Source organism: Echiichthys vipera, assembly GCF_963691815.1.
Source record: "Echiichthys vipera genome assembly, chromosome: 6".
NCBI classification, from domain to species: domain Eukaryota; kingdom Metazoa; phylum Chordata; class Actinopteri; order Perciformes; family Trachinidae; genus Echiichthys; species Echiichthys vipera.
In genome coordinates this window covers 23,079,171-23,107,090 of record NC_139831.1, presented here as the reverse complement: position 1 = coordinate 23,107,090, position 27,920 = coordinate 23,079,171, and the positions used below count along the sequence as shown (strand labels likewise).

General features: G+C 42.1%; 4 protein-coding genes across 5 annotated transcripts in view; 3 read left to right on the top strand and 1 right to left on the bottom strand.

Annotated features, from left to right (window-relative positions):
- Window positions 1-1,546: 1,546 nt before the first annotated feature.
- On the top strand, window positions 1,547-9,795 carry apool (apolipoprotein O-like). 2 transcript variants are annotated; one of them, XM_083915042.1, is made up of 11 exons: window positions 1,547-1,576; window positions 2,589-2,687; window positions 2,780-2,905; window positions 3,351-3,405; window positions 4,247-4,345; window positions 5,660-5,751; window positions 5,850-5,966; window positions 6,877-7,075; window positions 7,183-7,848; window positions 8,242-8,328; window positions 9,154-9,795. In XM_083915042.1, exons 1-11 carry the CDS (start codon window positions 1,565-1,567, stop codon window positions 9,240-9,242), a joined length of 1,641 nt encoding a protein of 546 aa, XP_083771168.1. In that variant the 5' UTR covers window positions 1,547-1,564; the 3' UTR covers window positions 9,243-9,795. The 2 variants fall into 2 exon arrangements, with proteins under 2 accessions (XP_083771168.1, XP_083771167.1); XM_083915041.1 differs by having other exon boundaries at window positions 7,177-7,848.
- Window positions 9,796-15,203: 5,408 nt separating this feature from the next.
- On the top strand, window positions 15,204-18,677 carry LOC310947856 (type-2 angiotensin II receptor-like). Its single transcript, XM_083914827.1, has 2 exons — window positions 15,204-15,341; window positions 15,895-18,677. The coding sequence occupies exon 2, from the start codon at window positions 15,956-15,958 to the stop codon at window positions 17,201-17,203; it is 1,248 nt and encodes a 415-aa protein (XP_083770953.1). The 5' UTR covers window positions 15,204-15,341; window positions 15,895-15,955; the 3' UTR covers window positions 17,204-18,677.
- Window positions 18,678-21,609: 2,932 nt separating this feature from the next.
- Window positions 21,610-24,560, top strand: sh2d1aa (SH2 domain containing 1A duplicate a). Its single transcript, XM_083915522.1, has 3 exons — window positions 21,610-21,885; window positions 22,186-22,249; window positions 24,015-24,560. The coding sequence occupies exons 1-3, from the start codon at window positions 21,749-21,751 to the stop codon at window positions 24,282-24,284; spliced, it is 471 nt and encodes a 156-aa protein (XP_083771648.1). The 5' UTR covers window positions 21,610-21,748; the 3' UTR covers window positions 24,285-24,560.
- Window positions 24,561-26,765: 2,205 nt separating this feature from the next.
- The window catches only part of tenm1 (teneurin transmembrane protein 1), a gene marked incomplete at both ends in the record, with an annotated part of 163,404 nt that continues 162,249 nt past the window's right edge, over window positions 26,766-27,920 (bottom strand). Inside the window, one exon of the mRNA XM_083914792.1 lies at window positions 26,766-27,521. Coding sequence (XP_083770918.1) covers window positions 26,766-27,521 — 756 coding nt within the window. The remainder of the gene's footprint in view (window positions 27,522-27,920) is intronic.

The following is a 27,920-nucleotide window of genomic DNA, read 5'->3' as shown; positions in this document are numbered from 1 at the left end:
TGAGTGTAGGTTCAGGTTTTTCATCATGTCACACTGTCATGAAATATCAAACACCCCCCCCACCCCTTCCCCAGAGATATAGCTCATGTTTTTTGAATGATTCATTTGAGAGTACCACAAAGAAACTAAATGATGCAAGCACTTTCCCTGTGCCTCCCAACCTCTCTTTGGCAACAATGGACTGACTATAGTGGCCATCCTACACACACAGAGCTGTAGATGAGTTGCAATACAGTTTTATGTCTGCAGACCTCTCTCCGTTTCTCATTGGTCTTCTTTTTCCAACCGCTGCTCCACTGGGCATGCAAAACACTGTAGGTCAATACAGTAAGTGCGAGTTATGATTTGTAGGCACAGACTGTGTTATCCCTCCCAGATCTTTGTGTGTGTAGACCTGCAGAAACAGGCCGAAAAGGGAGATTCCACTGTGTGTTCTTTCAGGGGTGTACACCTCATGGTACATTGCACAGGTGTGTAAGATGTAAGTTGCACTGCGACATTAAAAAAGGAACATATTGCTCTTTTTCAAGGATTATATTAGCTTACTGTTATTCTGTACATTAAACTGACTAAAGATGATATTAAAAAAGAAAGAAAATTACATTTATTCTTCCTAAAGTAGCCTTTTTTGGTTTCATATATATGAATATATATTACAAAAAATACAGATTGTAAACTTAAGTTGTTAAACTTTGACTTCAATAAACTGAATCCTCTGCACTATGAGCTATGATCTGTTTACGTGTACTTGGATTTATTAAAAGAGCATTACAGTGTGCCCTGTACTGTGTTCTGTATCTTTGAGAAAACTGAACCCATACCTGCTCACACTTCATAAGCATCCAACTAGTATGCATTTACTAATGCATGCACCCTTTGCAACAATTTTAGTGTAAATTAACCTGTCACGGCAAATCTCGGCTGTTCCTTCCCCTTCGATTGGATTTATACATACAAATACAAAACCCCCATAAAACACAACAAATCTGTCTTTCACATGGAAAGGGAAAACAGTGTATGCTGGAGAGGTCAGAAACCCAGGGAGTGCTTATAGTGAAACCTCACCAGGTCACTTAAACTCAATTGTAATGAAAAATAGAAAATAAAATAATTGCTGAAATGTATTTTGTTGAAAATAAATAACTAAAAAAAAAAAAATGAGACATGAGGACTAAGAAACAATTACAAAGAAGGGAGGACATTTAAATGAAGTAGTAAGAAAATACATTTAACGGAAACAGGAGGTTTTGATGATCATATCATGCACAATTGCTTTATATGTGGAGCCACAGTCAATCATTTTAAATGAACATATTCATTAATTCATTCAAAAACTTATATATTTAATATTTTAAAAACTGCCCCAAACGTGCACATTTACAAAACAACAGTCTTAACCAATAGTGTGAGCTTGAGGACATTGTGAACACACCTGCTGAATGAGATCACCACACCGGGCTGTTGCAGGGGCCTCCTCGGGCCGGTAGGTGGCGGTAGCTGACCGTGGTTCGCACCAGTCGAAGCTGCTCCTCACAGCCCAAGAAGAAGGAGGAGGAGCGCTGTCATGGCGGCCAAGGTGAATGCTTGACATTTCCTCTTCGTCTAAAAGTACATTTTTAATGAATGAGCAGGTCTAGAGCTAACGTCAACTGCCCAAGAGTCGTTAATGCAAACTTGAGCTGAACGTCACTTTCCAGACTTTTAACGCATGTGCTGCATGTAACTAGCTTTGCTAACTGTGTCTACTGTGTTAGCCTCGCTGAATGAGCCGATGCTAACGACGCAGCGTTTAACTTGTTAACGTTAAGTTAGATGCAAGCAGTTTAAGCAGTACTTACTCACATTATTAATTTACTCAAAAGCATGCGTAACAGCTCATATTTGTTGCTCAATGTAGTCCGTTTTAGCACAATGAGGTAACATTATAGTGAACTCTAACATTAGTTAGCTTAGTTGGAGACAGTTTTCCACAGCACCCATAGACTACTATAAGGGGAGAACTTAACGCTGTATGTGTTGTAATTTAACTGTTAACTTATACATGTCGTACTGGTTAAAGTACCTAACTGTACACAAAGTCATTATTCAAAATGCAGCCTCGTGTCAACGGTGTTATTATTTCAATAATAATAATAACAATAATAATAGTCCATAAATTGTATATATATATACTACAACCATATAACAATAACACTGGGAAAGCAGTAATTCTGCATGGAGTGCTTTTGATCTATTAGTGTCATACTTTTGCACTATTTATACATATATAAATGATCTGCTTTTTCTTCCATTTTTTTATTTTATATTTATTTAACCAGATAGAATTCAGTGATAAGTGTCTGCCTCTTGTTTGTGTTGTTGCCATGAGCTGACTTCCAGAGCCTGTTCTGACCTGGTATTAACATTCGTCCTGAGCGATCAGATCACAAGCTCTCACTACGTGACCACTTTCCCGCCTCCGAATGTGGTTTTTGATACCCGAGTTTGCTGCGTCATGAGAGTGTCTTCACATGTACTTGAAGCTGTTACTGACAGGTGAAAACAGGGTCAGATATTAAAGTTTGCATTGCACTTCTGTTGTGTCCTAGGTGGTGATGGTGGCCGTCCCGACGGTGATGGGCATGGCCTCCATTCGTGTGTATACTGTGAGCGATGTGCCCACTGATGGATTGGTTTCTCGGCAAAAGGTATGGTTGTCCCAAAACAGCTGCATGTCTGATATGAGAGAGCTGGACTGTTGCATGTCACAATTAGATGCTGACTCTGCCTCTGTCCCCAGCTGAACATCTACACACCGCTGCTGCAGTCTGCACAGGCCCAGTTTGATCCAGAGAGTCCAGGTGTTATTGAGAGTGCGGTAACTGCTGCGAGGGAGACTATACTACCATTGGTCCAGGCTGTTAAGGTATTTAGAGTTTTGCCTTGTGTATACATGAGCATATATTTAAGTTCACACCTGCTGCAGAATTAGCTTGCACTTTCACATCCTGTCACACAACTAAAAAAACCTAAAAGAACAACCCTTTGACATATATAAAGAAGTTTTACATAAATGGGACAACATTTAAAACTCGACAAAGAGGTCTTATCTTGCACCTGCAGTGTTCGTTTTCCAACCCTGATTTTTGTTACTCCTGTTTGCGGTTACAGAGCACAATCCCACAAGCTGCGAGTGCTCTCTGCAAACAACAAAGTTTAGGAGTCTGACAGGAAATAGTGTTCATGCAGTGTTCAGCTGCTGCAAGGTTTTCTGCAAGGAGGAGGACAGTTTGATACCGTGGAAGACTCAGATGTAGTTGTGTTCTTGATGGCTTGTTGTTTATTTCAGCTTTGTCCTTTGTTCCCTGTAGGGTGCCTGCTTCTCTGTGAAAACAGGAACTGTTAATGTGTACCATGCAGGAGAGGGTGAGTCAACAGTAGGTACTTTAAGGTGAAATTTATAAAAATGAATATAAATATAAAAAGGGCGGCACGGTGGGGTGGTGGTTCCAGGTTAAAATCCAGGCTGGGGCCCTTCTGTGTGGAGTTTGCATGTTCACCCCGTGTCTGTGTGGGTTTTCTCCGGGTTCTCCGGCTTCCTCCCACAGTCCAAAGACATGCAGGTGTTAGGTTAATTGGTGACTCTAAAATTGCCCGTAGGTGTGAATGTGAGTGTGAATGGTTGTCTGTCTCTGTTTGTCTCTATGTGCCCTGTGATAGACTGGCGTCGTGTCCAGGGTGAACCCCGCCTCACGCCCGATGGCGAGAGGTTTTTGCCTTGACAGACCGGGGGGAGTGCTTCAGAGAGTTTATGCCCAGGGTGGAAGGGGACAGCCATGATCTTCTCCTCTCACCTCAGGGTCCTGGAGGCGTGCAGGTCCCGGAGGGAATTAGACTTTCAATTTTAAAGTTATGATAACATTTTTGATTTAAACTTTTTTTATTTTCAGCGCTGAAGCCTATGGCATTGTAAGACTATCGAGTGATTCATAAAGATCAACAGAAAGTTGATTTACTGCCCTAAAAAATGTCATTCACATTTTCAGATTCATCTTTTAAAAATAATAACACTGAACATGAAACATGAAACATGAAATTGTGACATCCCTATCCAGTGACACTGCTGCACATATCAATGTTACCATGTCACTGGTACTACTGCTTATGTAGTGGTATAACAATATGAGCAGAGGGTCAGATGAGTTCAGAATTGAGAAATCTGAAGGAATGTTTATCAGCATGTTTACTGTCTTCCTGTGTTTCCCAGATGTATACTATTACTTGAAAGACCCTCCTCCGGGTTTTCTACCCAGATTTGGCACCATCACCATGGCTGGCCTGCTTGGCATGTTCTTGGCACGGAAAGGTAACTTGATCTCAGTCACTACTATTTTCTGTAACAAATCACACGGACAAAAGTTGCTTTTAAGTCTAAACATATAGAATGCACTTTTAAACACTGCAGAATAAGTAACTTAAAATGATATGTAGACCAATCTTACTGATACTTGTCTGGGGGGCTTTGACTCGCCTGGCGCACTGGTGCTCGGCATTTTAGCCATACAACTGTTGCATATGGCTTTGTGGTGTTTTTTAAGTGCTGATAAAGGTTTGTAGTGTTGCCCCGTGAAGTAACAACGGTAGCACAGCATGTTCTGCATAATAGCCCCACCAAACGCTGCACAGCATCGTCCTTTTTAAAACCAAAGTAGTTCCACACAGCTGAACTTGAGGCCATTGCGCAGCAGGTTAAAGTGCAGCGTGACTGATGCTTGTAGTTGGAACTGAGTGCTCAACTCGCTCGCATATCACGTGACCCATGTAATTACACTCCTTGCGGTTAGAAAATTGTGTTTTGTCATAATAATATCGCACATGCAATTAATTGTTCAGCCCTAGTCTTATCCCAATATTCAAGCCTATATTCATCATATTCATCAATATTTCCTTTTAGACCATTGTAAACTGGGAGATAATGCATGGAACAAGAATTTTCTCCACAGCAAATCTAGGCTGTCAATATGTAATACTGTAGACGTTTTATTGAAAGAGGCTATTTCTATTGATCCATCCATGAGTCCCTATAATAGATGGAGAGGATATAATAGCATGCAAGTTAGTTTAGCTTCTCTATAGCCTATAATGACGTTTGCCATGCAGCTGTGTAATGTAACAGGTGTACATAATAAATCATCCAGTTCATCCACCACGCCACACTGGATGTGGATGTTTAAATAAAAAATTGTATAAATCATTTCTATATTGTTTATTTAGCATACAAGTCTTGGATTTAAGCTCAATCGCATTGTAAAACAAAACACCCCTTTCATACAGCATGTGCATGTATGATCTGGTTTTACTTGAAGCACATTTAACTCACATGTGACACAGCCTTAAGAGACAGCTGGCAAAGATTATGAGCATTCATAGACCACAGTTCCTCCCAAAAACCTCACTGCAAAATCACAGAGGTGCCGTACAACGAAGCACAAGACATAAGAAACAAATTAAATTACGTTTCTGTTTCAGTTCTCTCAGAACTAACTCTCTCTGTGGGGAGTCAATGACCTCTCCGATAGATGGACCCCAGGTGAATTTGGGCTACAAGATTTCATCTGTGCCAAGTTAGACTGACTGACATTTTTGTATTTTCTTATATCCATTGCAAACATTATTTCAGGCTCTCATTTCAAGAGGTTAGCTGTTCCACTGGGGCTGATGAGTGCAGGCGCTTCAGTGTGCTACCCGGCTCAAACAGTGGCCGTGTTGAAGGTAACGCTGCTTCTTCAAACGCTGACCTCAAGTAACAAACCTCATTGCTTTCAAATCTCATTCATTTAAACACATTTATTGTCTTCTGTAATCCCAAGGTGACAGGTAAGAAGGTGTATGCTGTAGGGCAATGGAGCAGCACTGCAGTGTCTTCACTACTCCCTTCCAAGTCCCAGGAGCCTGTTGCCAAAGAGATTGTTGCTTCACCACCACAGGTTAACAGTCATATTAAGTTATAGTCTTATTCAAAATATTGTATATAGATGTAACCAGCTAGTTTAAAATAGAAAATACAGTAAAAGCTGTTTTTACAGTGTATTACTAAAACCAAAACAGTGGTTTATCCCACTAAATGGTAACTCCCTTTCCACTGAAGGATTTCCGCTTAACAGTTTTTACTTTCTCAGAAAATCCCTCATGCCTCTCAGTAGGTTGTATTCCATTTCCTTTCCCAGCACTTTACCCTTTTATGGAGGTTGTATTGTTACTGTTACTTTGGTCTTTGGGGCACTGTAGTGGCTGGGAAATGTTTGTGCTGTCGCAGGAGCTGTACTCAACATTCAGAACATTAATATAGCAGAAAACAAATATAGTGCAATGTAAATATAAAGTGGAGGAATGGCCTTCTGACCAGATAATGAAATCACTAAGTACATGTTATAATCTGAGTCTCTATTTTGGTTGTTTTGATGATGTTTTGTTCATTCATGTCGGTGTCAAAACTGCTTATTTCACATATTGAGGAACTGTCTTTGAGGCTGTGTGGGGGCCATTCCAGCCCACTCTTCTTTTCAACATTTTGAATACAGCTCTTTCGACTTATTGTAAGTCACTCTGTAGAGTCCCCTAAATGTCCGAAATGTAAAATGTTAATACACACGACTACGCTGTCCTTTTTTTCTCCAGTCAGTGTAATCATCTCACCTATTTAGAACTCAAGAAAACTGTAAAGCTAGTGGTTAATTTTGTTGATTAAATGTGTTACATCTGTCAGCGAGTCCCCTTTAAATCTGCTCAATCAAATGGAGAAATTCAAAAATAATAATTTGATATATAATATTGAATATCTGATATAGTGATTGAACAGAATTAAACCTAGATTTTGTTTTATCCATTTGTTGTTAGACGGTGCCAAAGCCAGAGTGTGCAGGAGTTGAGGAGGCCTCAGAGACCAGCTCAGCCCAGAGCTCTTTAATCCCAGAGCCAGAGGTGGAATCAGCGGAGTCTGTTCCTCTCTCTGATGAGCCTGTTGTCGCTGTCATAACAGAGGAGGCGTCAACAGTAATACTCAAAGAGACAGCTTCTGACCAGCCCACCAACACAGGTGTGATCTTTTTCTTTTTCTGCTGGATTATCTGTCTACAGCTCTTAGGTTTCACACACAATCTTCTACTGATGCCTTGCTGTATTCCCTCTCCTGTCCAGATCCAGTGGCACATTCAGTGTCAACAGCGACAGAGACCACCACAACCTCTGAGGATATACCTGCACCTGTTGAAAGTGAGGAGCCCTCAGACCCAAAACAAGCAGCAGAGGATGTCTCCAGCTCAGCCCAGCCCACGCAAAGCTTAGAACCAGCAATTGCAGAGGCTGCTCCAGAAGAGGCTGCTCAAGCGGAGGCTGCTCCAGCGGAAGCTGCTCCAGTGGAGTCTGCCCCAGCAGAAGCTGCTCCAGTGGAGTCTGCCCCAGTAGAAGCTGCTCCAGTGGAGTCTGCCCCACTGGAGTCTGCCCCACTGGAGGCTGCTCAAGTGGAGGCTGCTCCAGTGGAGTCTGCCCCAGTGGAGTCTGCCCCAGTGGAGTCTGCTCCAGTGGAGGCTGTCCCAGTGGAAGCTGCTCTAGTGGAGGCTGCTCCAGTGGAAGCTGCTCCAGTGGAGTCTGCCCCAGTGGAGTCTGCTCCAGTGGAGGCTGTCCCAGTGGAAGCTGCTCTAGTGGAGGCTGCTCCAGTGGAAGCTGCTCCAGTGGAGTCTGCCCCAGTGGAGTCTGCCCCAGTGGAGGCTGTCCCAGTGGAAGCTGCTCCAGTGGAGTCTGCCCCAATGGAGGCTGCTCCAGTGGAGTCTCAAGAAACCCTTGCTCCAAAGGCATCAGATAAGGCAGAAGGTACAATAAATATTCGGCCCCATAGTACCCACAAGCAGAAAATGCAATTGTAATACAAGTTTAAAATTATGTCAAAATATATCTGCTTCGTTGGAAAACCTCTGTTGTTACAGATGTGGATTCACTGGAATCGAAGGAGCTACTTAAATGTGGAAGACAGCTCTATTTAAAGCACATTAAAATAGAACCGATGTATTATAAATGTTTTGGAACAATAGTGTGTGAAAGCTATTTGTTCATCTGTTGTTACTTAATAGCCAATACAGTAACACCAACCAATACAGTACACTGATTTATTGTAAAGAGTTTGCTTAGAACTTTCTAAGTTATTAATATTCATAATATACATATGAAGTCACAGTGACCCTGTGTTGTACTTGGACTTCTCCACAGTGCCAGTTGTTGAATCAGTTGAGCAGGAACCTGCTGCTCAACCCGAGTTAGCTAAGCCACCACAAGTCGCTGCAGAAAACAGCAAAGGTACTGTGAACACACAGACAGATACACACACTGCTTCTCTTCTGAGAATTACCTGAACTCCAGGGCACCTTAATGTGTTCGGCCTTGTGCTTGTTAGTACCTGTGTTCCAGACAGCCAGCTGACATTTGATCATGCTATTGTCAGTTTCCACTGAAATGTGTCTTGTGTCACAAGGAGGCTCTGAAATTGACTACTTACTGAACCGTTTCCTGTGGGAGTTTCTGTCAGAGAGCAAAGAATAATATCCAACACCATATAAACAGTGAGAGGGATCTGAAGTCATGCTACTAGAGTCAACATTTGAGTATATCCAGTTTGAAAACTCTAGTCATGCCGTGGAACTGTCTAGACAACCTGGCTTTAACCTGACCAGGAAGGCAATTTTACAATACAGTGGTCCCATATTGCATAAGATTGTGTTCTGCATTGGAAACCTGAAGCAGAACATGTCTGTTTACTCCAAAAAACATCAGTCTCCTAGGAAAACACACGCACAAGAGCCAGCACATCTAGATGAATTCAGTCAGTCAAATATCTCTCAAAAGAGTTGTGGTGTGTCTGTGTGCTTGTAAGAATCGACGCCCTTTTGTTATGAACACTAGTTTTCTTGTATGGTCACAGAAAGATATACAGAACACTGTGACTTTGACCCTGACACTCTTTATCTTTTGTTGGTTCTAATTTGAGTTATCTAGTATTTTATTCTATTAATGCCTTTATTTCCAGTCTAGAAGAGTTTAATAGTCCAAAGTTTAAGATATAATATGTCTTTATTTATGTGCTTGTGATTAAGATCGTGTTGCATTTCTCTTCCTGCCCTCCAGATGGCTCCAGTTTCAAGCCAGACCCTGCTCTAATGGACTTTGGCCAGTCAAACCCTGAGGATGAAGACCTGTACAGCACGCGCAGTTGAGAGACCACAACCGGCCGCAGGAGAAACCTCATTCCCACACTGCCATCATGTTTCTTATTCAGACACACTCTGTATCATTATGCATTATGTAAATAGGCCATTTTGCAAGCAAGCGGAGTTAGGAAGTCTTTCATCATCAACTTTTCCATTCTCATTTCTTCAGCCCACATCATTTCTATTTCCACTTAAGCTCTAAGAACAGTTGCTTTTTAGCAGCAAAGCAGCAATTCCCATTCACAGAACTATGGCGGTTTAAGTAGGACAGAAACCTGCAAAAAAACAACAGCAAGCACAACAGTTTACAATTCCTTAATCTGCAGATAGCAGATTATGAATGTTTCTCTCTGTTTGTGTCATTTAACAATAATTGGCTTTTGTGCAACAGCTTTCACAGTCACGAGTGCATGGTGCTTTTATTTATTATAATTTAGCCCACTGCGTTGGTATGCCGAAAATATATGGTGCACATGTGCTGGACTAGCGCTGTTCCATTTTATTACATCAGAAAATGTCTTCAGTTGTTTAAAGAAAAAATAAATCTATATTTTCACGATTTCATGTTGTGTTTTTTTCAACTACTTAAAACTTGGTTATTAGTTAGTCATGCACAGTAAGTGCTCAGCACACATGGACGTATAAGACACTTGTGGTAAAACATTTATTATATAAGCACATAACTTTTTGAATATAACAACATTGCAAACAAGGAATGTGTCTTCTGCCCCAAAGCTCTGCAAACAAAGACAGAAAAGATGCCTTCCAAAAACACATTTTTTTTTGTAATCCTACAACCCCCTGCAAAAAAAAAGCCCTCATCAGAGAAGGAAAATTTTGCTGAAAGGTGTAGCTTTTAAATCTTCACATATTTAGCAGCACAACAGGAGATGGGCTTTGTCTTCAATCACACCTAAATCACATGAAAAAGCCTTTTGTCTTCAGGAAACCATTAAACCCACTTGTTTCTAGCTGATGGTAACCAGAACTATACACAGAGATATTAGACTTTTGGTGAAATTCTGTTTCACATTCACTATATCAGGAGATAATGTGTTTGTATGTGAATTGTATTTGCAATAATACGGTGTATGACCAAATACCTGTAAAACTCAGCCTCATCTGTATTTTGTGTTTATTGCTAATTATCAAATGTCTGCATGCTAACACTAAAATGGTGAACACTCACAATACAGTACCTGCTAAACAACAGCATGTTAGCATTAGCTCAAAGCACCACTGTGCCTATGTGTAGCCCCTGGTTCATGTTAGAGTATGCTCATAGACTTTAGAACAGTCTGTAGTTGAAACAAGTTATAACAAGTCATTATACATTGACTCAAACTGTAAACATGTAAATGAGAACTGCTTCCTTGGTCAGTAAAATACAAATTGTGAAACTGCCAGTAAATCTGATCCCAAGTGAAACATATGCTCATTGTTTCCTGGAACAAAAGCTTAGCCTTACAATAACAAGTAACACCCATAAAGTAAAAATGGACACATGTGAATAATGGAAATGACTGTGTTAAGGAACTCTTAAGGTTTGCGTAAAAAAGTGTGCAGTGTCTACTTTAAAGCATTTTTTGGTGCCACATGTTTTTGCTTATTTGTGTGAGTGCAGAGTTTGTATCGAGGGATCAGGCTATCGGTTAACATCTTTATAGCTTCTTTACTGCCCCTCAGAGGAACCAGAGCTCCCTGGACCTCATAAACTCTGCATGAGGTTGACAAGAGTCATGACCACTGGGACTGTGTGTGGGTGCGTGTGTGTATGCTCACATGTGTACAAGAGAAAAAAACTAATAGAGGGAGATGTCCCACCAATTACATGTCAATACTTTCTCATCCTTCTTCCTGTTACACATGGGACAACATATGGGAACCAGGCTTCCCGTGGCATCAGAGCCGCTGATGTTTGTGCTTTGAGTCGAGGGGTTACAGGACTTGGGGGCTCGTGTGACTGTGCTGTGTTTTTCTATATATATATATATATATATATATATATATATATATACAAGCACTGCTAAATGTTCTGATAAAAAAGAAACAATTATGTGTCCTGGATTTATTGTCCACCAACAGCATTAATAAAAACACATGGAACACGTTGACTCAGATAAAAATAGAACAGAGAGAGTGGGAAGGCTGGAAATCTGTGCCATAATTTCTTCTCTCCCAGACATCTTGTTGCTATAAGCACAGGGGCCCGTGTAAGAGGCAAGATGTGACTTTAAGCCTCAGCTCACCTCTCTCATAGGTCCCCTATCCATATGAGGCCCCCCTCCATTACAGCATCCCACACAAGCCGCAGATATGATTATGTTCTGAGAACAAATGTTAGACTGGACTCTGTCATGTAGTCCAGAGCTCTCTCAGATTTGTCTTGACCAGCAGAGAGGAAGCAGGGCTCACAACCCTGACCTCTCACCTTTCACCCACAAGAGCCCGATTTTCCACACACGACTTAGCAACCGCTATGGTCTGTGGTGGTTATCTTCCCAGGATCCGGCCAGTGAGGGAGACCCCCATCATCAAATAAACACATAGCACATTTATCAGCAAAAAATATAAACATTGCACTTATGTAAGCAATTTAATGGTGTTTGTGAATACAGTATATGTTGACATGAGCATGTGCACAAGATCCTCTCTTTTTTCATTCATGTAGATGAAGTCTACATGCATGCATTCGAAACAACGTGTGTGCACATAATGCACATATACTTACCAAGTAATCATTTGCGGTTTTGCAGACTACTGATGTAGTTGATAAACTGTTGTATAAAGCTGCATAACTTTTAGTTGCAGCAACATCCACCGATATAATAATCATAAGCCTAGATCTTGTTAATGAGAGCAGAGCAGAACGAAAAAAAAAAGAAACTTTTTACAAACTACTGCAGAATGTCATTTCTTTTAAAGGAAAAAGTTGAAAAAATAATTGGTTGGGAGATTGATGTCCAGTAAACGCTGTGATGTAAGTCGAGGTTTAATGCTCTCTGCTCGATTGCTCTCCTTATCTCCTGCCTGTACGGACACTGCCTCTTGGATCATCAGACAAACAACCCCCCCCCCCCCACACACACACACACACACACACACACACACACACACACACACGCACACACTCCCACACATGTCCAGACTCTTAATCATTCCGCCTCAATTCGTGTATCTAACACCCAAAGAGGGAGCAGCCAGATTTTGAATTTAGTGGCAGGAATAACAATAATATTTTTCTACATGCCATGAAGGGGGAGCATACCTATGTTCCCCGTGTCCTGTGTTCCCTGCTTTGTATGTGACTGGTATGTGTCCGATGTTCTTCACAGAAAGGGTCCTATCTTCCCTGGTCTGTTATTTTTTCCACAATCAGTGCAGAATTCCCCATCAAATAGGCCTATGTAGACCCTAACACTACTCCCCAACCCTGCCCCTCACCCTTACCCTAACCGTAACCCTTTAGCCCAACAAAATGCTTAATTAAATCAGCGAAGGCAGAGACTTATGCGACCGGGGAACATAGGACCCTTTTGGGGTAAAAAAGGGAAACATAGGGATGACCCCCCAGGAAGGCAATGAAAACTGAAACACTATCGGAATGCACACTAGGAGTCAACCGCATTGATTCTCTGAAGATAGGATAAAGCGAGGCTGACCCTCCGAATCTTGACAAAAGGTCGAAGGATAGTGAACAGGAGCCGCTGTGAGATAACACAAGTGAAAGTTACATTGACTTAATATTGATGACATCTTCATTTGAATGTCTGTCACTGTATCAAGGGTTATATACCTGTAGCAGTGGTGGAAGAAGTAGTGAACTCCTTTACTTAAGCAAGTAGCATATATAACACGTGAAATACTCAAGCATGCTAGTAGCTCTGTGCTTCATGCTAACACCAGCGTGCTAGCAGGCTCACATTGACAATGCTAACATGCTGATGTTGAGTACAGTACTATACAGTAGGTAATGTTTATGTCCTATCTTAGCTTATCTCGTTAGCATGCTAACATTTGCTAAATAGCCAGTAGAGCTGAGGTTTTTAGCTGAATTTAATACGTTTTCAAAGTATTTTGTCATAAACCTAAGTAGCCTTTTGGGTGAATTTAATGGTCCCATATGGTAAAAAGGGAGATTTTCATGTTGTCGTATTTTTGTTAAAAAGCAGGTTCAGGTGCTAAATAAATACTGTGAAATTATGAAAATGTCTCAATCCACAGAGAAATGCACACAGCCTGTATTCAGAAACGAGCCGTGCGGTTGTGATGTCATAACAACTATAGGTTTTATAAAAACTGATCATGTTTTGTATATAGAATGTTTATGTGCAAGATAACTATAATGAGCAAAAAGTGCAATGTTTCCCAGAGAAAATTGTACAAATTCACAAAATTACAGTGCAGTACTTGAGTGAATTTATTTACTTTCCACTCTGCTGGATTAAAGAAGAATTGTGGGGAGGCAGAGAAATAGTTCCTTTTTTTTCTATCTTCTATTTTTGTTGGCCAGTATGACACCATAACTTTCTGTTTTTACTTGCTGTATGTCATGACTAAGGGCCCTTGGCTTCTCTCTGTGTGTGTGTGTGTGTGTGTGTGTGTGTGTGTGTGTGTGTGTGTGTGTGTGTGTGTGTGTGTGTGTGTGTGTGTGTGTGTGTGTGTGTGTGTGTGTGTGAGAACAACTGTGCATACTCAGCGTGCCAGTGGAAGAACACTGCTTTATGAAGTTTCCTTTTTGGAAAGCCTAACTCATCTCAATTCAACAATTCCGTTCAATACAGCAAATACCCAATATCTCATATCCTTGCAGGATGGCAACAATGGAGCTCTTCATTTGTGGCCTTCAAAATCTGTTGCTTTCTGTCTTGCCTTCATCCGTCATCCTCACCGTCAGCTTTCCCACGGCTATTAGAACATGTCACGTCCTGATAGATACTCAATGGAGCAGAGGGCACACACACATCACAACACGCATGTAAACAGAGGCGAGTGCATTGCGTCGATGCGTGCATGCCAGGCTGAGATTGAGTACATCCAAATGCACAAGTATTGAAGCATAGACACGCGCGTGCATGTGTAAATGCACGTGCACACACACACATGGAGAGATGCACGCTCACACTCTTGATCAAAGGAGCTGTGATGTAATCAGTCTCAGAGCTTTGCGAGCATCCCTCATTAACTTTCACCGGAGGCTTTAATGAAAAACCACTGGAGGGAATCTCCGCTTTCTCTCCTTCTTTTCCTCCTCTTTCCTTCTCATCTCCTTGCTCACTCCCTGCAGTATCTGCTCATCCTCCTCCTCATTCATCTTCCACACAGTGCCTCCCCTCTCTCCCTCTGCCCCAGTGGCTGGCTTGACTTCCGCTGAGACTGAGTAAATATTTCCCATGGCTTATCTGACCGCTGGCAGGATGAATATGACACAAAGTGCGAGGCTCTGCTTTAACACACAGCCTCCGTTCCTTGGGTCAGAGGCCCCGGGGAGACAGTGAGGGCTTTAAGTTTGACACACTGGTGTCCTGTTAATTACGGTCAGGTATGACACGGACAAGGTTGTGTTTTCCGCAGTCACTGAACACACAGCTACAGTATTACTCAAACACACATCTTGACTTGATTTTCTTAGTTTTGGCCATGTTTAGTAGATACAGAGAGAGAGAGAGACAGCGCAAGAGAGAGAGAGAGAGAGAGAGAGAGAGAGAGAGAGAGAGAGAGAGAGAGAGAGAGAGAGAGAGATAGCATGTTTCTCTTATTCTTTCTGTAGGCTTGCTTGTGTCCAGCTACAGTCCAGCCCCTTGGTAATGATGGAGGTGTGACGTGTAAGCAACTTCCCTGTTGTGCAATCATAAAGAGGCTCTTGGGGGCTATAAGACCCCCAACCTCATCTGGTTTCTCAGAGACTCCAATCTGTTTTCTCAGCACAAACACACACACACACACACACACACACACACATACACATATACAGACAGACAAACGCACACAAAACCAGAGGCATGATCTGTTGCGGGAAGACTCAGCTGTGCAGATTTTTCTTAAAGGTGTCGAGGAAGCATTGAAAACTGCTGGACTGCTTGGACTGGATGCCCAATCACTCAGGTAACATGAATTCTTTAAATACATGGAAAAACATAGTCTGGTTTGATTTGATAGTATCTCAATTTAAATGTGATGTGATAATACATATTCAGGTTTATTTACCTCACTCAGCTATCTCAACAGAATTACCAGTTACTTCTCTTATTGAAAAAAGTTTCCGATATCTCACCGATTGCCTGCTTTAAACTTTTTGTTGTTATTTCTGTTATTAATAATGCATTCCCCTGGTGCACCGGACCGTAATAGGATCAGTTTGAGTGACTTTTAGGATTCCTGTAAACGTTTGAACTCTTTCATGAATGTCAAAAAGTCAAAATACAGACTAGATGTTTAGAAGGAGCTCATTAAGCAGCAACATTTTCCAACCACGTCCAACTACTTCATGTATTTCATTACTGCCCATATTCAAGAATGGTATAATGTATTTATGCTGTGATAAGTTATCAAGTAAGACGGCTAATAAACACTGCAGCCAATAAAGATTACTGAACGTTACTGTGTCCATAAAAGGCATGCTGAAATTTGAATGCCCTCTGTTTTGTTTTATTTCTAGCTGACCTTGGAAAACTGAAAGGGGGGAAGTGAAATTGTGTGACTTAAGGGTACACATTTCCATGATGGCGATCCCAAATGAGTTCTCCCTTTTCAACTCCACGTCCTCCCCCTATTCAACGACAGAGGTCTATCTGAACAACTCTCAGACCCCCCCTGCTCCTCTCTGCAAAGACTGGCCTCCTGTCCCGATGACCACAGTCATCCCTGCCATCTACAGCATTATCTGCGTGCTGGGAACTATAGGCAACACCCTGGCAGTGTGGGTGCTGGCCCATGCCAGTGCCTCCAGGAGAACTGTAGCTAACACTTTCATGCTGAACCTGTGTGTGTCTGACCTGCTCTTCCTGCTGTCTCTCCCGCTGTGGGCCGTCTACTACTCCAAGGGCTACAGTTGGACGTTTGGCCAGATTGCCTGCAAAGTCTGCGGAGCTCTCCTCCACCTCAACCTCTACGCGTCTATCTTCTTCATCACATGCATGAGCATGGACCGTTACCTGGCCATCGTGCGTCCGCTCCGCTCCCAGAGTGCACGATACCCCAAACGTGCCCGGCTCACATGCATCCTAGTGTGGGTTCTGGCATGTGCTTGCTCGGCCCCCACCCTCTATCTGAGGGACACTTACTACATGAAGGAACTTGGCGTTGATGCCTGTGTGATTAAGTATCCTGATCTTACCTGGTATCTAACCCTGGCGTGGATGAAGATTACTCTGGCTTTCTTGCTGCCGCTGTTGGTCATCTCTTGTTGTTACTGGGCTATTGGTAGACATTTGGTGGCTGATACACGGCCGGTAAGAACGCAGCATCTTTTGCATCCCCCTAGCGTGCCCTTTTTTAAATCACTGAAGCCCAAAGAGAGCTGCAGTAAACCAGAGGGACCGCCGACCCCCCGCTGGAGCTCGGAGGGCAGGGGGATGGAGCGGGTGTTGTGGACAGTAGCTTCTGTGGTCCTGGCCTTCTTCATCTGCTGGTGCCCCTTCCACTGCGTGACCTTCTTGGACGTGCTGAAAAGCAAGGGCTGGTTGGACAGCTGCGGGGTAAACTGGACCATCCACAACCTCACCCCTCTGACCCTCTGCTTGGGCTTCTCTAACTCAGCCATCAACCCTGTGCTCTACTGCTTCATCGGAAACCATTTCCGGGGTCGTCTCGGGGGACTCTGCAAGGACCTGTGTGCTTGTCTGAAGGCCCGTGGGGAAGACCACAGCCAGAAGAGGGGCTCTTTCAGCACCAGGCTGAGCTCCTTCTCTCGAAAACTCAGTGACCTGAAAGACCTGGCGATTGTGGAGCCCTATGGTTCTGCCTAACCAGCCCCCGGAGGGGTGACTTTCCCTTCCCTCCACTGGCTTCACACCCCAAGGAGTGATGCCAACCTCATACGTCTGCTGTACTCCAATAAGTGCGGATGTGTGAGAGGGAGCTGTTATCATAACTGACTGAGGCAAATTCCAGCAGAGCTCAATGCTGCCTTACAGAGACGTCAAAAATAATTAAAGAGGTTGTACTCGATATTCAGAACATTTATATAACAGCAAACACGTATTTGCTATATGAAGACGACGTAATGGTGTCCTGTCCTCTCTCTCTCTCTCTCTCTCTCTCTCTCTGTTGTTAGCCGAGTTTCTCTGTTTGTCGTGATAGCATGTGTCCGTGATCAGTAAATGTCAGTATTTCCCTTATTTAGGCGAGAGCAGTGTGGAGGCAATGTCAACCCGCTTTTTCAGTATTTCGAGTACAGCTCAAGATTACGCTGAGAGAAAAAGGGTTTAAAGTTTTGAGGCCCTTAAGTCAAACTGTGTAACAAACGTAATTATATATTTCATGTCTTTAATGCTGCAGCAGTGAAAAAGCTCCAAGAATCCACTGTAACATTACGGCAGACAGACACAGTTAGCAGGTGGACATATTGGAGCATTTGGCAACTAAACAGGCAGATATTTCCCTCAGGGGTTAGTGGGGACCAAAACAGAACTGAAAAAAGAGTCAATATTGGACTTACATTTGTCAGGTGGCTACACAACTCCATATGAATGATAATGTTGCTCCAATACTATTTGGTGTGTAAATATGCAGCGGTTTGCTAACAAGTTTGGCTTATCAAATTTAAAAGATGATGTTATGTCAGTGTTGTGGTCACAAAATTCCCACATGTGACTTAAAAAATAATCAATTATTGTAGGTTTAAGGGTGCAGGAAAAAGAGTTAGAGTCAGTTGCAGCAGTTACTGCTACTCTGCTAAGCTAAGCTATTCTGGTAGTACTTCAGAAGGGCTAGTTCAGGCTAGTTTTTTGTTTCTTCATCATGGTTGGATTTAGTGTCTGCCTCATTTATATGGGATGATAACAATAGAATCACAATAGACTTTTCACAGGAAAATAGGTAGTCCTACAGTAAGAAAGAGTAAATATAACTTTTTTCTTAACTTTTTTTAAAATTTTTTCGACATACTGTACTTTGACTTCATATACAATACTATGACTTTTTTGGCTTTTTTTGACATACTATAGGCTACTATGACATTTTTTAAACATTATAAACCATGACTTTTTTATGACTTTTTTCAACAAACTGTAGCTTTACCTAAGGCTAGCTGTGGTTAGCTCTCCTTGTCCTTAAGTTTTGCAAACTGATGTTTTCTCTGAAATTGTAGTATGGCATCAAAATGGTAAAACATTTTTATATGGTAACTTTGTTTTTGTAGGGCAGAACAGGCCCAAACATTCATGAGATAAAGATGTACTATATCAAAAATAATTATTAACCAATTATAACAACTCTACTTTTACTGCTAATTTTGGAACCAAAATATTATGTAATCATGTAATCATGTAACGTATAACATTTGTCTTAATGAATTATTCTGTAAAGACAGTTTAGGAAAATGAACATTACTGCATTTCATAAAACTGAATAAGAAATAAAGTGAACAATATTTCCCTAAAAAGGCCCCTTCTTTGTTTGATTTGAATTCTGCAAAATATCCTCAGATTTTGTGATACTGATGTTCATGTATGATTTTTACTTTCCTTTTCCCAATCTCACCCTCCAACAGCTGTGACCCCAGAGCCTTGTCCACCTGGGAATGAGTGCTGCGATTACTGTCGGCTTGGCAGATGGACATTCAGTCTCCCCTCCCGAAATGCCTCACATGGATTCCAGACATAGCAAGTCCAGATATCATAATCTCATAATAATGTCCATATGATGCATTCCAGTGCAGCCAGTTGAGTTGGTTGAGAGTTGCCAGCTAATCAACGATGTATCTCTACTATTTGTGTCCAGTATAGATCCACTGCATTCTGCATTGACCCTTGCCTGCCTTTCAGTGAGCTGAGAGCCAAGGGAGTGCGGTTTCATTTTGTTATTGCATGTGGGTGAAGATTAGGGAGGGATTATTACACACACGAATCTTGGGTGGATAATGCTAGAAATGTTTTTTGTTCATGGCTTAACAGTGAGGCATTTTTGATATTTCCTATATCTAAGTTAGCCTGGATGTTTTTAAAGATGAATATGGCACCTAAATGCAAAGAAAAGACGTCCAGTCTTCCATCCATCCTTGCAGTACATCATCCCTTATTATTCTTGCAAAGTCTTCCACTGGATGGTGCTAAAGTGCTGTAAAAGGAGCGTATGACATGTCATTGACTGCTTACCCAGACAGAGCCCCAAAGTCCCACCGCTCATGATCTTTCTGAGCCGAGGGAAAGATGGCTCTGACACAGACTGATGACTCATGTAGGATACGCTTCTGAATGTATAAAAACAGAAACCTTCAACAAATGCTGCATTTACAGAGAGCTATCAGCTCAAAGAATGTACTGAATGGTACAGTCATTTGCCTGTCTGAAGGGTTCTTTGAAGGGGCTTCTGGTGATTTGAAGGACTAACATAGTCTTGACCATGGTGTAAATAACAGTAGAATAATCTTCTCGGCCGTATCTCAGTATGGCTCGTGCATTTTTAATACCAGATGCTGTGCTATCCTCTTGGTGAAATGAGAACGGCTGCAAACATTCAATATTTTAATCACCATCTTTAATTTGACACAACAGAACTTTCCGACTGACAGGACAGATTGCAGAATGAGTTTGTCGCGGCGCCACAGTATGTTCACTCATATAGCTTCGTTAGTTAATACCTCACTGTTCTTCAGAGCAGGTGTGAATGTCCTTGACACCTGTCTGGAAGAAGAAAGATCAGTGACATGTGACTGACAACATTTGTTATACAGTGTAGACGTGTGATGAGAAACATGGGAACTGAGAACTATGGGGGATTCTTTTAAACAGCAGGAAAGCAGCTTTTTACTAGCCTGCTATAAAACATCTCATTCTGAAATATACTTTAAGTTTAGCATGTGGACATTTAACAATATGAGTGGGCCTCAATTTGTATTTTATTATTAAGTTTAAGTCAACATATAAGAAGAATTGATATTTTATCAATCTTTGTCAGTTGTGGAAAGTAACTTAATGCTTTTACTCAAGCTGTACAGTACACCTTTGAGAGCTTCTACTCCATTACATCATAGAGGGAAAAATTTTACTTTTTTATCCCACTACATCTATGTGACAGCTGCAGTAAAGTGATTAGTTATTTTCCAGATTAAGATTGTAAATCAAAAAACACATTATGTACGGGACAATGTAGAACGAGCAGGCCATTACTGCGAATTAAACCCCAACAGGCTGACTTATTACACGGCTACTTACTAAAGAAATCAATGATTTTACACAAATTATGGATTTAAAATGGTCCTCCAGAGTCTATGATCAGAACTGCATCCATAGCTAGGGTCTTCGTTCGGCTCTGTGTCTAAGACTGTCCCTCACCGAAACTTCTCAGATGGAACATTTTGAGGACCAGAGATGGTAAAATATCCAATATTTCACAAAAAGCAAAGATTAGAAAAAAAGTAAAACAACAACAAAAAAAAATAAAAAATAATAATAATAGTCTAAACTAACTAGTTGACTACCTACAATGCTGCTTGCACACTGATGCATCAGTGTTAACAATCTAATATTGTCATTTAGAATATTTTTATCAGTCACTGGGGACCCTTCACTGCAGAATGAGTACTTTTACTTTTCATATTATAAGTTAATTTAGCTGATGATACTTATTTTACTTAAGTAGTTATTGATTTTTACTTGTAATGGAGTATTTGACATTGATGTATTAGTACTACATACTGTAGGTGAAGGATCTGAACACTTGATCCACTGCTAAATATTGCGTGGTAAGCCTCACATCACTGTTCATGGAAACTGTGGTGGAAACAGACAGTGTAGGCAAACTTCTGTTAATAAGATAACAAAGCGCAGCCTCCAGATAATTGAGCTGGAAACAGAAGAACTCACTGCATAAGCACAATATACGTTTTCCTGTGTGAAAAGAGTGATATTGCTTTAAAAAAAAATGCCTCTCTTGTGCTTTCTATTGTTGTGAAAATATTCAGTTAGAATCTTTGAAGTTCTTTCCTGTTGAAAAATACAATCATTTCCTGAGAGATAAGCTACACAAACCCACATTTTATGTGTGCACGCGTGTGTGCACGAGTGTGTCTTGTAGTCAAAGAGGAAGGCTGAGCAAGAACCCATAAAGGTTAGGAGGTTAGAGAGAGCTGATCTCAGTCTGTGTCTGGGAAATCAGAAAGCTGGATTGCCAAAGCTTAGGCTTCCTAACTGAGAGGCTGGGCAGCTGCCTTACCTGTGTTCCTAGTCTTGTGGATACGCATTGAAGACCAAAAGGCTTGCCTGAAGTTAAAGTTGAAGGCGAGAAAGAGAGAAGAGAAGAGAGTTGGCACTTGGGAGTAGAACAAATATTAGATCTGGAGTGGAGCTGTGATGGAGAACCTGCCGGTCTACCATGGACCCATCGGCAAAGATGAGGGGGAGAGGCGACTGGCCCAGGACGGGCGTGATGGGTGCTACCTCGTTCGCAACAGTGACTCTGTGCCGGGCGTCTACTGCCTGTGTGTTCTGTGAGTACCAACACATTGTGGAATATCTCTGATTCTTTACCCAGGCTTCGGTAAACACATTATCCTATTTTAGAGATTATTGATCCCCTCACAGTCAAGAAAATAAAAGCACAAAGGCGTAAACTGAAGTATTAACTGAAACAGAAAATATGGTGGCCTATTATTTAGTGCGAAGTGAGTGTCAGAGGAGCAATAATGATTATAATAATAACAGTAGGGGGATTTCATTAAACTGAAAGATGCCAGGGTCAAAGATGTGTGTGTGTGTGTGTGTGTGTGTGTGTGTGTGTGTGTTTGCAGGTCCAACGGATACGTCTACACGTACAGACTCCACAAGGACGACTTAGGCTCATGGGCTGCAGAAGTGAGACAATTTGATTATTTATTTCCTGCTCTGGTTCTGTGCCGACTCTCTCCGCACCCTAAACCTTTACAAGAGCATCAAATCAGCTGCACATCCGCCTTGCTTTGGTTTGTGTTTATTCGTACTGGAGGGTGTTTCGGTGCCAGCCTAATTCAGCAAGCTGCGAATTTCAGGCAAACATGTTTTTTTTTTTTCTGGAGTGACAGCACTGAGAAATGGGTTCTTTTCCCCCTACTGTTATACCCCCCCCCCCCTCAAACCCCTCCCTTCCTCCACTACCACCACAAATGTAAGACGCCACAGCATCAGCATACTCCAGAGATGGGAGACGTAGAATTGCATTTGACAGCATTTCTGATGGGATATGTAATTGAGCACTGAGGGTTGGCAAACACCCAGAGATGCGAACACATAGAGACATCTGAAGGCTGTGTCTCTCACTGACAACTAAAGCTAGATGCTGTTGTAACTACATTTTACCCTGGCTCATTTTTACTGACAGCACCAAGCCAACAGTTTACATTATTCATGTGCAATATCAATCACTTTAATGAAAGATTCAGGGGAAAAACAGAGGTAACACTTGTGGCCGGAGACTGAAACATCCAAAGTGCTTTGCTGTGGGAAGGGATCCTCTATGTTTGATTGAATTATTTCAAAAGAAGAGGACATTTTCACCGTTTCTCCACAATGATTGATTACACTGAGTCAAAATAAATAATGCTTTTTTTTTTTAAAGTCCTCACTTGAAAAAATTATAATACACTGTAAGGTTGAGTACTCCATAGTTTAGATATATTAAATTGGCAGCTGTATTGTAAAAAAAATGATAAAGGTTACCATTGCAATGCAAAACTCATTTCACTGAAGCCAAATGAAAACCTTTGTGGCACTGCGAGATGAATTCTAACAAACTTGTTTTATTTTCATTTTATTTCTATAAATGATGTTACTTACATTTTTATTCAGTCTCAAGTAAAGGTGATGAGATGCTGTTAAAACATCTTAGATGTCACATGATGCTTTTGTTGACTAATAAAAAAATTAAAAAAAGCTCAGGGGAGTGAATGCTTCCTTCCTAATTTAGTTTTTAAACCCCTTGAGTATACCTTCCGTCCTTCTACAATAGTTTTTACAGCAATTAGAGATTGAATTTCTTTTGCATCACGTTAATTATTGGCTGGGAGAAATGACTATATATATATATATCATAAAAATGACATAAAAACCTCTATCAAACATATTTTTCCACCTAATTTACGTTCTGATCTGTGCACATTATGTTCACTTTGCACTAAAGTTCTTAAAAAAATAAGAAAATACAATACATTTGGCCAGTATTCAATTCATAGGACTACAGTAAAAGGGTTTACCATGTGGTTATTTCATATTGACCATTTATTGAATTACCAGAGAACATCATATATCGTGATATATTGTTATCGAGATATACTGTGAAGTGACCTATATTGGGATTTAAGATTTTGGCCATATCACCCAGCCATACTTTTATTGCCTTACATGCACGTTCAATGTGGATCAGTGGACCAGATATATGAAAATATATTGACACAATTCCATGTCCAAAATGCTCTGCGTCTACTCTCATACTCTCAGCACATCTGATGTCTTTTATAAGGTGAATCTGTAAGAGCTCATTTCAAGCCGGTCTCCGTCTTGTCTTCATTTCCCCCGTGGGCTTTGAAGTGCAGATGGAGATGGAGCAGCTGAATTCTCCTCTGCCTTTTTTTCTCTTGTGTTTCAGACCACTCCTGGTGTGCAGAAACGATATTTCCGGCAAATCAGGAACTTGATAGCAGCTTTCCAGAAGCCCGGACAAGGAATTGCCATGCCTCTGCTCTACCCTGTCACAGCTCAGAGACGAGCACTAACACACACAGAGGCACAGACGCCCAGTAATAGCCTGTCACCGACACACAGCGGCCCTGACGCTTACCTCCAGCAGCGGCCACCTCATGGTGCTCAGGGACAGAAACACAGGAACAAGAAGGAGGTGCGGCAAGCTCTTGGTTAGGGGTAAACCCAGAGCTCACTATTGACCTAATTATAAACAAAAAAAACTGTCTTTGCATGATGCCTTTCTGTTGCATTTTGTGTGAAGTAAATGTGATTTTTTTTCCAAAAACCAGTTCCTGTTTGTGAAACAAAGTCATTTAGGTTCTAGCTGTGACTCAGCTCTCACTATCCTTCCAGCATCTTATTTTTTTCTATTCTTCTGCATGCAATGAGAGTGCCTCATAACTTTCAGGGACGTGATGTAAAATATTCAACTGCTGAAACATTAATATCCATCACTGCATACATAAGTTGACAACAAATATTGTGCTCTGTTCTCTTAATGCAATTCAGCTATGTGGATGGCAAAGAAAATAAATGATATTGGTTGAAATAAACTCTTTTAAATTAGGTCACGCAAACACAGCCATACACACCCGAGCCTGCGTCTGACATAATGTGGAGTAAAAATTAAATTTGACATATTGAAATACTGATTTCTGTGGAGAGAGTGGGGGGTAGGGGGGGTCTGTCATTCATCTGATTGACATTGCTGGCTCTTTATGGGACAAAAATGAGAGAAAAGGAGAAAGAAAGAGAGAGGAGAGATAGAGAGAGAGGGAAAAAAGAGAGAGCATCCATTCAGCCCAGACAATTCTTCAGTGCAGTGGTCTCCTAGCAACCGGACCCTCCATCTTTTCACCGATGAGATGAGGTTGGACAGTATCTAGCAGAGCATATGGTTTAGGAGAGAAGGTGCATCGCAGCAGATCCGCAAAGTGCTAGTCAGGAACGTATATCACCTGCTCGCAGTCAGAACATATGCATTGTGCGGCTTTGTCATCCGCGGCCCAGGAGAGAAACACAAACAATTAATGGCGGGCAGATGGTGGAGTGACGGTGGGAGGGAGACGAGTGGGGGATATGCAGGCAGACGGACGGGGAGGTGGATTAGTGGTAGATTAAAAAAAAAAAAAAATAGAGAAAAACAAACTTCTCTACTTTCTTTATAACTTTTTTTTTGGGTGGGGAAGAGGCTTGGAAGTGGTTCACATGTAGTCTGATTGGCATTTCCTAATGAGAGGAGACAAGCTGTAGAGAACAGCACAGCCAACTCCAGGTCCTGCCCCTTCTGCACTCACCACCCACTCGCTGAGCCTCAGCTGTCACATTTTCTTTTTCCCTTCCTCTGTGCTTTTCTTCCTCTCTCTCGTTTTTACTTCTTCTTCTCCTTCTGACAGATGCAGGTTTCTCATGCATATCTCGGTTTGAGCCATAATGATGGGTGATAACGACAGCACGGATTTGAAAGTTACAAACTCCCAGAAACAAGAACAAAGCGACCACAACAAATGTGTGGAGGGAAGGCGTAGGGACAGAGAAGACGCCAGAAAAGAGAGAGAGAGAGAGAGAGAGAGAGAGAGAGAGAGAGAGAGAGAGAGAGAGAGAGAGAGAGAGAGAGAGAGAGAGAGAGAGAGAGAGAGAGAGAGAGAGAGAGAGAGAATAAGAGACTTCACTCTCTGGAAAGGACACCATTACGTCGTCTTCATATAGCAAATACGTGTTTGCTGCTATATAAATGTTCTGAATATCGAGTACAACCTCTTTACACACACACACACACACACACAGAAATAATAAGCAACAATGCCGATGAAATCCCAGGGAGCAATCTGGTAATTCACACATAATAACTTTAATCAGCATCGTAACCCAATAAATTCAGATTTTTCAGCGAGAATATTTACTATAGCCATGTATAATTCTTTGCAAAAATGTAACTGTTTTTCTATTGATTAACAATACTGACACTTACTTATGAACAACAGAATTTCCAGTTGAGCACTTTTTTTCAGTGTGAAAGCACTGGCTATGTACATTCTTGATTTTAGTATACACACGCATACAAACTACTGTTGGAGCACACCAGAGGCGGAAAACCAGGAGAGGTTTCCTTCTCTAAAGGGGGAGTGTCAGAGTTGACAAGGCCTCTCTTACACAATATGTAAACGATAGTATATCCGAGGTAAACCATGTAGGAACTCAAATGGCAACCGGAGAGCTCTTGATTTTTGAGTCATGAAGAGGATCATTCACTGGCAATCCTAAAAAGTCTTTCTCTCTACAGTTCAGTGAATCTGAGTCCAAAATGATGAACAGTGTTGAAACAGCAAATGACAGACAGTCAGTCTGTCGGTCGGTGAGTCCGTCGGTCGATAAGTCAGCCAGTCAGTCAGTCAGGATACAAAAAGCAAAGCCACAGCCAAACCACACTGCTTGTGCCACTTTTAGAAATTGGAGAACTGGACGATAATAATAAAATACCATCATTTGTCACAATTAAAGGCATTTGGAAATCTTTTTTTCCCCCAATCTTCTTGTTCTTCTTTGTTGTCGTCTTCTTTTTTTTGTTGATACAGTATAGAAACAGTAGAACAAATCAGAATAGAGTAGAAACAGGCAGTCTTTGGTGGGGTGGGGGGCTGCTCACATGTGTCTGTTACCTGCCACCCACCTCGCTTAGTGTCATGAAGTGGATGTTGGCAGGGCAGTCGGACAGCTCCGGCTGCTGCTCTATAGGCAGGGAGTAGTAGCCGTCGTAACCCTGAACCAGTCCTCCGGATAGCAGCTGCTGCTTCTCCGCCTCGCTCCATGCCCTGCTCCCCACATCCCCTAAATCCACCCTCTTCCTCTCCTTCTCCCACGCCCCGTCCACCGCTCTCTTTCTCGCCTCCTCCCTCACCCGTGCCCTCTCCTCCTCCTCGTTCCTGCCGTAGCGCACGCACAGGCACAGCGCCCCCTGCTGGAGAGTGATGTCAGCGAATCGTCGAGTCCTGCCGTTCACCGTGGCGCTCATCTGAGACACGCTCACGTTAACCCCGCTCTCCAGGACACGCCCCCCGACGCCTAACCCCAGATCGAGGTCGTCCTCGATCTGCCGGGACTGGAGGAAGTGATGGGTGTCGCAGCCGTGCACGGTGAAGCTCAGCCCGCTCAGGTGGACGGCGCCGTTTAAAATGGCTGCCACCCGACGGCTGTCCTCGCTGGCTACACCGATGACCTCAGCACTGACGCGGCCGTGGGAGACGGCAAAGCGGATGCTGGGGCCAAGAAGAGAGGGCCGGGAGCCGAAGGGAGGAGGACGCTCCGGTCTGTGGCAAGCTGAGCCTACGGGCTCTGAGACCAGAGGTAACCTCTCCAGAGAGATGAAACTCCTCAGCTGTCTCCGCAGCTCACACTGGATCCCCAAAACCACCTGGGAAAAAAAGTTTAACTGATTAACAACAGGAAGAACGCTTATAATGGCTCTGTTCCATTTGTGAGTTTTTACAGCTTACTGGACACATGCACAATGGGTCTTTTCCATAGAAGACATTCAACCTGTCATGGTGGGAAAAGTACTGTTGTAAATAATGTAGATGATGGATGAATTCCTTTTAGTTTCAGTTTCAGGGTCCTGGTCTTGTACGTGCTGTCACACTGTCACAGCTTCTCCTACTATGACAGTCAAAATGTCTGAAATGAAATGGTTCTACAGCAGGACCCTGGGAGTGGAATAATTATTGTTATAACTTTACACCTGTGTGTTTCCTGACATCCAAATCTCTGTGTTAAAACATGTCTATGAGGTCTGGGGTTATTCTGTAGTCATACT

Coding starts and splice junctions, on each gene's coding strand:
- apool (XM_083915041.1), top strand. Junction 3,406..4,246: donor TGTGTACCATGCAGGAGAGG/GTGAGTCAACAG, acceptor TGTGTTTCCCAG/ATGTATACTATTACTTGAAA. Junction 5,752..5,849: donor AAACAGTGGCCGTGTTGAAG/GTAACGCTGCTT, acceptor TGTAATCCCAAG/GTGACAGGTAAGAAGGTGTA.
- LOC310947856 (XM_083914827.1), top strand. CDS start 15,956: ATGATGGCGATCCCAAATGAGTTCTCCCTTTTCAACTCCACGTCCTCC.
- sh2d1aa (XM_083915522.1), top strand. CDS start 21,749: ATGGAGAACCTGCCGGTCTACCATGGACCCATCGGCAAAGATGAGGGG. Junction 21,886..22,185: donor GTCTACTGCCTGTGTGTTCT/GTGAGTACCAAC, acceptor GTGTGTTTGCAG/GTCCAACGGATACGTCTACA. Junction 22,250..24,014: donor TAGGCTCATGGGCTGCAGAA/GTGAGACAATTT, acceptor CTTGTGTTTCAG/ACCACTCCTGGTGTGCAGAA.